At 38.8% G+C, this 12,375-nt stretch overlaps 1 protein-coding gene across 1 annotated transcript in view; it reads right to left on the minus strand.

Moving 5' to 3' along the window:
- The window catches only part of MYO9A (myosin IXA), a 221,086-nt gene that overhangs the window by 143,768 nt on the left and 64,943 nt on the right, over positions 1-12,375 (minus strand). The window contains exons 7-8 of the mRNA XM_040969582.1: positions 11,097-11,194; positions 6,886-7,012 (exon numbers count right to left, since the gene is read on the minus strand). Of these exons, the coding sequence (XP_040825516.1) occupies positions 6,886-7,012; positions 11,097-11,194 (225 nt within the window). The remainder of the gene's footprint in view (positions 1-6,885; positions 7,013-11,096; positions 11,195-12,375) is intronic.

Consider the following 12,375-nt stretch of genomic DNA (forward strand, 5'->3'; position numbering starts at 1 on the left):
CCTAACAGGACTTTTTAATTTACAAAGTTTACTTTTTTAGCATAATGGAGAAACGTGCATGACTTTGCAGAACACAGGAAACATAGAACAGTACAAGCTAATATAATCTCATGGTATGCATGTGAGGCCTACGGTGACAGCACTGCTCCAACCACAGGGATATCAGTGGGTACCTCTTTGTAGCCCAGATGTTTAATTTTATCTGTGGATGTTAAACCTCAAAGATAAAGCTGATGCTTCTTGCGTCCCAAGCCTAGGTCCAGAGGTAAATACTATAATGATTTTGGCATGTTTGAAGTTGATTCCTGTTTTACGTTATATGCATTAAATGTATTCACAAACATTGTTGCACTAACAAATGTTCTTCACTTTTCACCCATAATAGTATATTAACAGTATGTTTTTTAGATCAGCTATGCTGATAACTTGGATTAATATTAATAGCATCCCAGCAGGTGAAATCGATTCTCTTATTTATATTCCTTACAAGTACACTCACATTATTTACATTATTCACAACTAGAAAATTACAAATTCACGTTACATATGAGTTCACCCAACCATGGAGCTGCCAGGTGTATGTACACATTTGCTGTTGGACAGGGTTCTGGCAAGCACCTACAGACAAGGGTCATCACTTTTCTCTCTCGGTGGCAACACAGAGTTCTATTTCTTCAAAGCTTAACTATACTTTTGAATTCTGCCAAACTTGTGTACATAAAATTGTGCCAAAAAAGCACATTTTTAAAAAGCATCTATATACAGTAAACATAAAACATTGATAAAATTCTATACACATAGGAACATAAAAATACATCAAGCAAAAGTTTAGATTATAATGAGTCCGAATATAAAATTAAAGAATGGAGCATTAGTACTCGCAATCTGATAGGCCAGTAACTTTTTAAACACCTTCTTCCAGAAAATCAGTGACTCAGCACTTAAATTTTAAAAGTTGAATACATTTGAAGCGAATCACCTTGACAAAATGCATTGAAACGAAAAATGAATCACCATATTTCAATATAAAAGCCCAACACTTTATACAGTTAGGTCCTTTGACATAAAAACATCATATAACAAAAATGATTTTAAAATGTGATAAAGGGTCTAGTGTGATAGCCTAGCAGCTAAAGTCCTTACCTTGCGCGCACCAGGATCCCATACGGGTGCCAGTTCTAATTCTAGTGTACCCACATCCCATCCACCTTTCTGCTTGTGGCCTGAGAAAGCAGTTGAGGACGGACAAAAACCTTGATGCCCTGCTACCCGTGTGGGAGACCTAGGCGAAGCTCCTGACTCCTGACTTTGGATCGGCTCAGCTCCAGCCATGGCAGTCACTTGGGGAGTGAATCAATGGAAGGAAGATCTTACTCTCTGTCTCTCCTCCTCTCTGTTTATCTGGTTTTCCAATAAAAACAAAATAAATCTTTTAAAAAACATGTGATAAAAACCTAAGTAATATTATAAGGTATGTAGTTTACTTATTTGAAAGCCAGAGATAGTGAGACAGACAGCATCACTCCCAGACCCCCAAAAGAGGCAGGACCAGCAGAGGCCAATCAGAGCTCCAAGGACATCCGCCATCATCACTGCCTCCAGGTACAAACCCAGCAAGCACCCTGGAAGCAATGCAGTGTCCCGAGCTGCATCCAAATGCTTCCCACTGTGGGGCATATTTCTGCAACTATGAAAGTTAAACATTTCAGAATAAATGGTCAACAACTTTTTCAGGAGGAATAATGTGAGCTACCAACAGCACAGAATAATGGCCATTTCCACATACTCGAGGAAAGAGTATCATACACTGAAACTCATCTGTTCACCACATAAAGCATGCTCTCTCTCAGAATATATATATATATTAAATGTATATTTAATATATATTTATATATTTGTATATGGTGTGAAATGTTTAATTTTAAAAATTAAAAAATATTAAATATACATTCATATTTTTAAAATATTTTAAATACTGCCAAATTTGTATACCTTGTACTGTATCCTAGAATAATTCTAACTTATGTTAAAAATGGTATATGCACAAAATGCCTGTGATAGAACAACACTGGAAATATAAAAACAAAATAATCACCAAATTCACAATTATTTTTCCTTTATGATGGTGCAGGATACAAAGTAGATTTCAGTCTTATACAAAAATCTTATTAACTGAGTGAGAATTTGAGTAAGTGCTTATTATTTTGTATTTTACATAATATGTATATTACATGCTATATATGTTCCTCATAACTTAGAGGAAAATAAAGTAAAACAGAAATAATGAAACGCTACAACTGATACATCTACATAAAAATTAAGGAATACAAAGAAAAACACAGAGAATTTTTAAATAACAACACTAGTAAACTATTTAAAAAGAAACAAAGTTTTCAATTTTAAAGACCAGTATTGTAGCTCATCAGCCTAAGCCACTGCTTGCAAAGACAGCATCTCACTCTGGGGTGCCAGAGTTCAAGTTCAAGATACTCCACTTTTTTTTTTTTTAAGATTTATTTTATTTTCACAAAGTCAGATATACAGAGGAGAGGAGAGAGAGAGGAAGATCTTCCATCTGATGATTTACTCCCCAAGTGACCGCAACAGCCAGTGCTGCGCCAATCCGAAGACAGGAGCCAGGAGCTCTGCCAGGTCTCCCACACAGGTGCAAGGTCCCAAAGCTTTGGGCCGTCCTCCACTGCTTTCCCAGGCCACAGGCAGGGAGCTGGATGGGAAGTGGAGCTGCCGGGATTAGAACCGGCACCCATATGGGATCCCGGGCATTCAAGGCGAGGACTTTAGCTGCTAGGCCACGCTGCTGGGCCCCAAGTTCAAGCTACTCCACTTCTCATCCAACTTTTTGCTAAAACACCTGGGGATGCAGTGAAAGATGGTCAGATCTGGGGCTGCTATCACACTCTCTGGGAGCCAAAGGTGAAGGTCCTAACTCCTACTTTTGGCTGGGTCCAGACCTAGCTGTTGAGACCATTTGGGAAGTGAACTGGAAGATGGAAGACCTCTCTGTCTCTCTCTGTGTGTCTTTCTGCCTTCACATAAACAAACAAGTCTTTAATTCGTATACGGCAGCACAGCAGAGAAATCCTCCTGCCAGCAGCATGGGTGTCCCATTTCGTGCCACTTCCAGTCCCAGTTGTTCCACTTCTGATCCAACCTCCTGTTTGCTTAGAGTCTGGGAAAATGGTGGAGATGGTTCAAATCCTTGGAGTCTGTATCCACATGGCAGACTTGGACAACAGCTGCCATTTTCCAGCTCCTAGATTCAGATCAGATCAGCTCTGGCCACTGTAGCCATTTAGGGAGGGAACCAGCAGAAGACAGATCTCTCTCTCTCTCCTTTTGTTCTCTTTATTCCTCCCTCTAACTCTTTCAAATAAAATAAATCATTAAAGAAATTTTAAACTTTTAAAATATTATCATAAAAAAACAGTAGCAAAATAAGAAAGATTTTAAAACTCTAAAAGGTTAGTTAACATAAAACAAACAGAGAAGACATCAAAAAGAGTTGCTCATAAGGGTTTAATAGGTCTCAGACTCCTACACAAATATATTATTCTCTGCTGATGACCTTTCTTCTAAACACAAAGTAGAAAACAAAGGATGAATACTTGGATCATCTAAGGGAGAGAGGCGAATGCTGGCACTGAGCACACACATAGAGCATACTAGTCTTGCTGATTATACTTTGTAATCATTCCAACAAAATATTACTGAATTCATGATGCCTAAGTTAATCTCCAAAATTTTCAAAATATTCTAAGTTGTACATGTATGACTAAAAATTCAACCTTCTTCATACCAGTGAGAAACTGATATGTGCATTAAAAACAGGTTCTTCACATTATCTCAACAGACTTTTGCTAAAAACTGAAAAAACTTAACAATGGTGATAATTTTTAAATTCCAACTCAAAATTATGCTCCCAATACATATGCTGAAACTTGCTCATCTGCCAAAATTTCACAACTACCCATCAAACAGGCTTTTACTGTTACTTAATTTTTTAAAAAAAACTTTCAAAAATTAAATTAAATTAATACTTAATACTTATATTTGTTCCTCCAAACTAAATCAGTATTTATTATCAAATTGAATCACTCTGGGAAGCAGCCAAACTAAATTAAATCCTAAGAATTCAATTATACCAGTTATTGCACTTATCTTTGTACTTTATAATAACCAAACCCTTAAAAGTTGCAATTACTGTCAATCTTCAGGGACGAGAGCCCATCAAAACAACTTCTAAGAAATACTCACAGGCAAGCACCTCCAGTTCCTCCTATGTCACACTAAACCTCAATCCTAGAATCATAGCACACTTTACAGAAGAAATTTAAATGTGTTGATGATTCATTTTATTTATTTGAAAGGAGAGTATGACAGGCAAACAAAGCTTCTATCCACTAGTTAACTTACCAATTGACCACAACAATCTTGATTGGGCCAGGCTGAAGCTGGGAACAGAAAACTCAAACCAGGGCTCCCACTCAAGTGGCAGAGCTTAACATAACTGAATCATTGCCTGCTGGTTCTCAAGCTGTACCACAGCAGGAAGCAAAAATCAGGAGGGAAACCAGAACTCCAATCCAGGTAATCCTAGAGGGAATGTGGGCTATTGGACACAAGTATCCCAAACAGTGTCAAATGCAGACCCCAAAACAAGAAATTTAAGATACTTGGGTTCAAAAGAGAGATTACTGATCAAATCAATTTGTCATTCGTTTACTTCTGATATAGGTAAGCCCAATTCACAGAAGTGGCTTTCAACTCTTTCACAAATAACTGAGTTCCTCTCTTAATCTACCTGCATTTCTCTTACTAGGTTCTCACCTAAAAGGAGTACTGTACTATCAACACTGGGCACTTACTCAAGGCTTGGACTTACACGCAGGACTACTGGTGAATGTGCTATAATGTTATAATAGCAATGCTTGATGAAAATATTATATGAAACATCTTTTATTGTTCAACCCTCATGATCCTGAAAATCACAACATTCTGAGAGGACGATCTGAACTTCTTGCCAATAAAAGAAAAATTCAGTTCCAATTCAAGGGAACTTTCTCCCTTCCCTCCTGCCGGGCCTCACATACCAACTGCAGTTAATAAGCAATGGCTAGACACATTCTGAAAAAAATAAATATTGGCCTAGTTAAGTAGAAGGTATTCACTGTTCTCAAAAGAGTAGTATAATTGACAGGAACTTGTAAACAATTAATTGTATGCTACAAAAACCCCTACCCCAACATAGAATAATGCTCTATTCATGGAGAGTCAATCTGGACAATAGAATAAACTCAAATCCCATGAAGTAGCATATGAACCTAGATTTGAAAGATGGGTAACATTTAATATAAAAAAAGCAAGTAATTTATATTTACCCAAAATAGGAAACAACTCAAGATGTCCTTCAATAAATAAGTAGATAAACAAATCACACATCTACATAATATGATATCCAGGAGTAAAAAGAAATTAGCTATCAAACCCCACATACATTGGGTGAATCTTTTTGTAAGTGTATTGATTTTGCACTGGTGTAGGTAAAGCCACCACTTGCAATGCCCTCCTGGCACACCAATTCAAGATCCAACTGCTTTGCTTCTGATCCAGCTCCCTGCAAATCTGAGAAAAGCAGTTGGTGATGCCTCTCATCCAGCTGGAAACCCAAATGGAGTTCCAAGCTCCTGGCTCCGGTCCGGCCATTTGAGAAGTAAACCAGAAGATGGAGGATATCTTTCTATCTCACTCACTTGCTTGTCTCTGTCTCTCTCTTCTCTGTCACTCTTTCAAATGAATAAATAAAAGCACAGAAAGAGAGAGAGAGAGAGAAAGACAAAAATATCTCTGATCCTGTGGTTCACTCTCCAGATGATAGCAACAGCAGGCGCTGCACCACGATAAAGTCAGGAACCAGGAATTAAGTCCAGTTCTCTCACCTGAGTAAGGAGGGACCCAAGGGCTTGACCCAGCATCATTTTATCTTCCAGGATATGTATTAGCAAGAACCTGGACTTGGAAGATGATCTGGACAGCAATACAGAACTGCTGAGCTATCGAAACCACTTGAGCAGGACCCTAAAAGCATGTTCCACATCAGGGACCCTGGGATGGTTGGGGGGCTGGGTGTGGCTTCTCCCCTAATCTCCCTCCTTCCCCCAGACACAGGAAGGAAAGAAGAGAATATGAAAACAGTGGTCTCACCCACTTTCCTCTAGCCCTTGACCTTTTGTACCCTAATCAAATAGGTAAAAATTATCAAAAAAAAAAAAAAAAAAAAAAAAGAAGAGGATCTGGAACCCAAGCCCAGGACACTCCAATATTGGATTCAGGTGCCTCAAATGGCATATTAATCACAGCATCAAATGCTTGCCCATGGTAGGAAATGAGGAACTTTATGCCCCGATGAGGAAAAAAGTATACTACTATAAAGTATCCTACCTATGAGGGAAAAAGTATACTACTTTTCTTTCCTCTTACCCCAATATTCCATTTTCAAATAAAATAAACAAAATCTTAGAGCAAGAAGTCAATAGGAAGAAGAGGGGAAAATTATTGAAATATAATATTATATAGTTTCGTGTAGTTTATATATTCACCCTGTTCTAGACACGCAGGAATGATGACTGCCTGGGGCAAATGGCGGGCAAAGGAAAGAGCTCCGCTCACCTGCATGCCAGCACATTTAGCAACAGAGGGGCAAGTGTCAGGACAGAGCTGGCATTTTGCAGATACCACAGAAAAAAATAATGACAGCATGAGCTTTTAAAAGTCATATCCCAATAACACCTATAAAATACTTAAATAATTTTTAAAAATGAGGCATTGTCCAGCACTTGAAGTGAGAACTGAGACCATGACACTCACTTCTAACAATTCTGAGACAACAGGCAGAACTTCAGGATTACAGATGTCAATGGAGTCATCCCGGTAGGTCTTCTTCTTGTAACAGATATTACCCAAGTGTAGAATTGCCGAGAGAAGAGAGAAGATCCTATGAATATAAAAGCACAAATTACAGCTTTTTCAAGTGCAATCTCACGGTTTCATTCCAAAATACCAGGTAATCAATTAACTAGTAAAGACAGTAAGTTTTCAGAAAAGGAAAATTATAGGAATACTAATTATAACTAGAATTTTCTAGGTACTTACTTCATGTCACAGAGTGCTTTACAAGAATATACTTTCAGTGTTATACCACTTCCTGATGACTCTCAAGAGGAATTCTTGCTACCATCTCAACTTACTATACTTTAAGTCTAAAACCAGCAATCAGCATTGTGGTGTAGTGGATTAAGCCACCACCAGTAATGATAACACTGCAGACAGACACTGGTTCCTGTCGGGCTGCTCCACTTCTTCCTGCTCCCTACTAATGCTGTGGGAAAGGCAGAAGACGATCCAAATATGTGGCCTCCTGTCACCCAAAACTGGGAGACTCACAAGAAGCCCTTGGCTCCTGACTTCAGCCTGGCACAATACCGGCCACGGTGCCATTTGGGAAGTGAAGTGGCAGAACAAAGATCTCTCTGTCTCTCCTCCTCTTTCTATAACTCTAAGATTTCAATAAATAAATAATCTTTGAAAAAACATTTTTAAACAAAATCAAACTATTTTTAATAGTTGAAAAGGTTGGTTCCACTGTTGTCCTCACATTCTGTGTTCAACTATCAGCACGTTAATGCTTTCACACAAGTAGGTCTCTCCATTGAAAACAAATGTCAGATACAAAATTTGAAGCACCATAAATCATATGAATAATAAAAGATTTTAAGAAAGGAATCATGATTCTTATTCACAAAAAGCTTCTAACCTTCTATTGGGCAGTACTCATAAACAACTATACTAAAAGCTGGGATACTTAAACACAAAAGGGGAAAAAAATCAAAACTAAGAAAAAAATCACCAAAGAGAGAGACTATATGGCAATGTAGCATAGTGAATAAAGCCACTTTCTGCAACATCAGCCTTCCATACTGGTGAGCTTGTGTCCTGGCTGCTCTGCCTTTGTCCCAGCTCCCTGACAGCTCAAGAAGGGATCGATGCAGTTGTTTAACAGGCTAATCCTCTGAAAAACAAAGAAAAGATGGCCCAAGTGCTAGGATCCCTTCCATCCAAAAGAAGGAGGCAGAAATGAAGCTCCCCGCTGGCTCTTGGCTTCCCCGGCCTAGCCCTGGCTGCTGCAGCTGTCTAAGTGGTAAATCAGCAGACACAAGATTTCCCTTTCTTTCCCTCTTCCTCAGTAACTCTGCCTTTCAAATAAGTAAATATACATATGTATATTTTTTAAAAGGGCAGAATACGGAGAATTATTTTAAGAAAATAGGCTTAAATGAACCCTTCAAAATCTAAGCCACCCATAAGGTTGCACTGAATATTCTGGAGAGGCATAAGTACAGGAGACTGACACTGTGACTTATTAGCAATGTTTACCACGGCCATGTGGGGGCAGGGAAAGCAACATGCTCTCTACCCAAAATATTAAAACTATCACAATGAGTCGAAGAGACATGAATATCATTCCAAATGAAAGACTACTAAATGTTTAGAATGAAACAAAGTTTCAGAGAACAAGACTAGTCTAGCCAAAACATAAAGCCTATGTATAGGAAACATTTGAGGATAAAACTTGACCAATAAGGAAGTGTCACACTGAAGGTCAATCTACTGGGAATTTTTCAGTGGTTTCAGAGGAAGTTTTCAGTGGTTTCCAAAAGGGAACTCAGTCACATTGGAAAGATATTGCCAACCTTTTTTTTTTTTTAATCTGAAAACAAACAACCCTCTACTAAAATTCTCTATTATTTAATACAGGTTAAGTCCCAGGAATAGGGACAGGTCATAATCATCTGGGTAGCAGCAACCTAGTAGAGGACCTGGTAAGCTCCCCTGCTAGGCAACAACTCCCACCAGTGACAGCATAAAAGCCAGGCCTGGGGGTAGGCCAGACAAGGCTAGTCTGCAGCCCTGGTTGGCATACACGTGGGCCAGATCTAGGAGCAGCTTATGCTGGTCAAGTGCACAGCACACACCAGCACAAGCAAGAGCCAGGATGGAGCGAAGGTTAGGCCAAGTTGGATTACAACACTTCTCAGTTTATATGAGGCTGGTGCTGGGAGTAGCCTGGGCTGGACTACGCTGTAGCACCTGCTGACAACACATGGACTGGAGCAAGCTGGGCTGAGCCAGGCTGCAGCACCTGCTGCTGAATGAGAAAACTGAGGACTGGCCATCTCCTGACTAGGCCGTATTAACTGCTAACACATGCAAGACTGAGGCTCTGAGCAAATCTAGCAAGGGAACCTGCAGGACCCCCCTGCTGAGCCACTGCTTCCACAGGTAAGCTAAGACTGGGGTTGGGCCAAGCTGGGCTAGACTGCTGTACCAGCTGGCGCATGCTGGAACCAAATGCAAGGCTTGACCACACTATTCCTTGGCAGGCAGTTAGCATCCCAATTACACAAGCAATCTTTTGAAAAAATTAAAAATAAATTTATTTATTTGAAAGGCAGAGTCAGAGATTGGAAGAGACAAATATTCAATCCACTGGTTCACCCCCAAAATGGAAGTTAAAAAGTAAATCTTTTGAAACAACAAACGAAAAGTTTGCTAACTAAAGCATCACACAAATAACACAAACACAAAACAATACAAAAGCTATTATTCTGTTACTCCTACTATGAGCTCAACAATGAGAAGCGTAAAAGCTGTCATCATGAAAAGCTTAGAGGTATTCATTAGCATTAAGTTACCCTCAAAAAACTGTCCTGAGGGGATAGTGTTGTGGCGTAACAGGCAAGCCCACTACCTGCAATGCAAGGATCCCAAAGGGCATTGGTTATGTCCCAGCTGCTAGATGTCAGATTCAGCTCCCTGTTAAATACCTAGGAAAAGCAACAGAAAATGGACCAAATGCTTGGGTCCAAGTATGAGACTCTGAAACACTGGCCTGGAAGGTCACTGGGAACTAAACTAACAAGCGGAAGATGTTTTCTCTGTCTGTCTGTCTGTCTGTCTGTCTGTCTCTCTCTCTCTCTCTCTCTCTCTGTGTCTCTGTCTCCTATTCCTTCTTCTCTTCATCTCTCCCTCTCTGTAACCCTTTCAGATAAATAAATATTTTAAGACAAACTGTGCTTGGGAGTGGGTATTTGCTATACGAGTTAAACTACTACTTAGGACACCAGCATCCCATACAAAAGTACCTGGGTTTAAGTTCCAGTTCCATTCCCAACTCTAATTTCCTACTAATGTGTACTCTGGGAGTTGATGATGATGGCTCAAGCACTTGTGCCCATGGCACCCACATAAGAATCCTATATTAAGTTTACAGCTCCTGGGTTTGGCCAGACACAGTCCTGGATGTTTTGAGTATTGGAGGAATGAATAAAAAAATTTTTTTCAATTAAAGCCCTCTCTGTCCCTGTCGTTCAAATAAATAGTATAAATGAAATGTTTAATGTGTTGAATAGTTCCTATAATTATTCTGGTGAGAGTCAGTTTATATCTGTAAATTGGGTTTCATTTAAAATAATTTTCTTCATCTTTATCTCAAACTTTACATTTTGAAATTGCTTATATTCATAATGAACAAAATGTTAACTATAATAGTACACACAAATTACACATACAGAAAAGTATGTTTCTCTAATATATCTACATGATTTAAAAAGATTAGAGAAGGTTAAAATCTAAATCAACAATTAAAGGTGCGTAAGTAACATTCAAGGTCATCAAGAATTTCTGCAGATGTTAATGAACCAAACTCACAAACACAAGAAGTGTGGGCAGCTGGTGTGATGCCTTCAGATCAGCTCAGCTCTGGCTGCTGCAGCCATTTCGGAAGTGAAGCACTGGAGAGACGATCTTTCTGTCTCTCGTCCTCTCTGTATACCTGACTTTCCAATTTAAAGATTCATTTACTTTTATTGGAAAGTTAGATACACAAACAGGAGAAACAGAGAAGAAACCGACATCCATATGGGATACCAGTGCAAGCAAAGTGAGAATTTAAGCACTTAGACTGGCTATTACACCAGTCCCTAAAACAAAATTTTTTAAATTTTAAAGAATAAACTCACTGTCTTCGTGTCTTGGGAAGAAATCCTACCATTTCCATGGCCAGCTGTAACCGTTCAAAATCATGCCTCAAATCTTCTCCCTCTACCGTGAAACAATCCTGTTTATTTAAAAGAAAGAAAAACAATCAAGATCATCTACTGAAAAATAATGAAATACAACCATTTAAGATATATATACAAATCTATGTACAAATGCAAATTAGAGTTGGCGAAGTATATGGACACAAATTCAGGAGACCTCTAATCCTATTATAGGTGTGCAAACCCATACAAAAATACCAGTATTACCTTTTTGGACTCTTTCACAAACACTAAGGTAAGGATCTCAAAAGTGACTTAAGACTTAGGGATAATTATAAAACACTAATATCAAGTATGCTTTTAAACTGTTCTTCAGAATTCTGACAATTCAAAGCATTAAAGAGCTCATTTATTCAATTTACATTTACCAAATATATGCCACATGCAAGACACTGAGGCAGATCTTGATGACACAAAAATATATTTTACAAGAGACAAGAACTTAGTTTAAAAATTAATTGAGGGAGCAGCGCAGTTGCCTAGTAGCTAAAGTCCTCGCCTTGTATTTCCCAGGATCCCATAGGAGTGCTGATTCAAATTAACTGAAAACAAAGTAAAGGATTACTATGATGCAAAAATTTTTTTTTTATTTAATGGCTGGTTTTTCCTAATGTGGTTTGTTCATCAACTTTAAGACATCCAATATCAATAGTTGTTAATAGACTCACAGGATAAAATGAAGAAAGAATGTATTACATATGGAAAGGACAAGAGCCTAGAACTCCGCATTTTGGAGCACAGTTTAAAGTCACTGTGATGCAGGCATCCCCCATGGGTAACAGTTCATGTCCTGACTGCTCCACTTCTGAGCCGGTACCCCGGTAGAGTGTATGGGAAAGTTTAGCAGAGGACGGCCCAGGTGCCCAGGCCCCTGCCACACACACAGAAGACCCAGAAGTTGTTCCAGGCTGCTAACTTTCAACCTGGCCCAGAAGCCATTTGCAGAGTCAGCAAGCAGATGGAAAATCTCTTTCTCTCTGCTTTCATATCATTTTTTTTTTGAAGTATAAAGCCTTCAAAACTCAGATATCTTGTGACATAGTGGAGAACTATTGTGCAGATTAAAAATATATACTACTTGTTACTGTAGCCTTGCATTCCATTTCAAAAACAGTGAAATCTTCAAGACAATAATCAAGTTTCTGAATCTCATCAGTATGTGTCCTGACCTCCTCACGACAGTTGCACAGTTTAACAC

Source organism: Ochotona curzoniae, unplaced genomic scaffold, assembly GCF_017591425.1.
Source record: "Ochotona curzoniae isolate NIBS_2020 unplaced genomic scaffold, NIBS_Ocur_1.0 scaffold_4701, whole genome shotgun sequence".
In the NCBI taxonomy this organism is placed as follows: Eukaryota; Metazoa; Chordata; class Mammalia; order Lagomorpha; family Ochotonidae; genus Ochotona; species Ochotona curzoniae.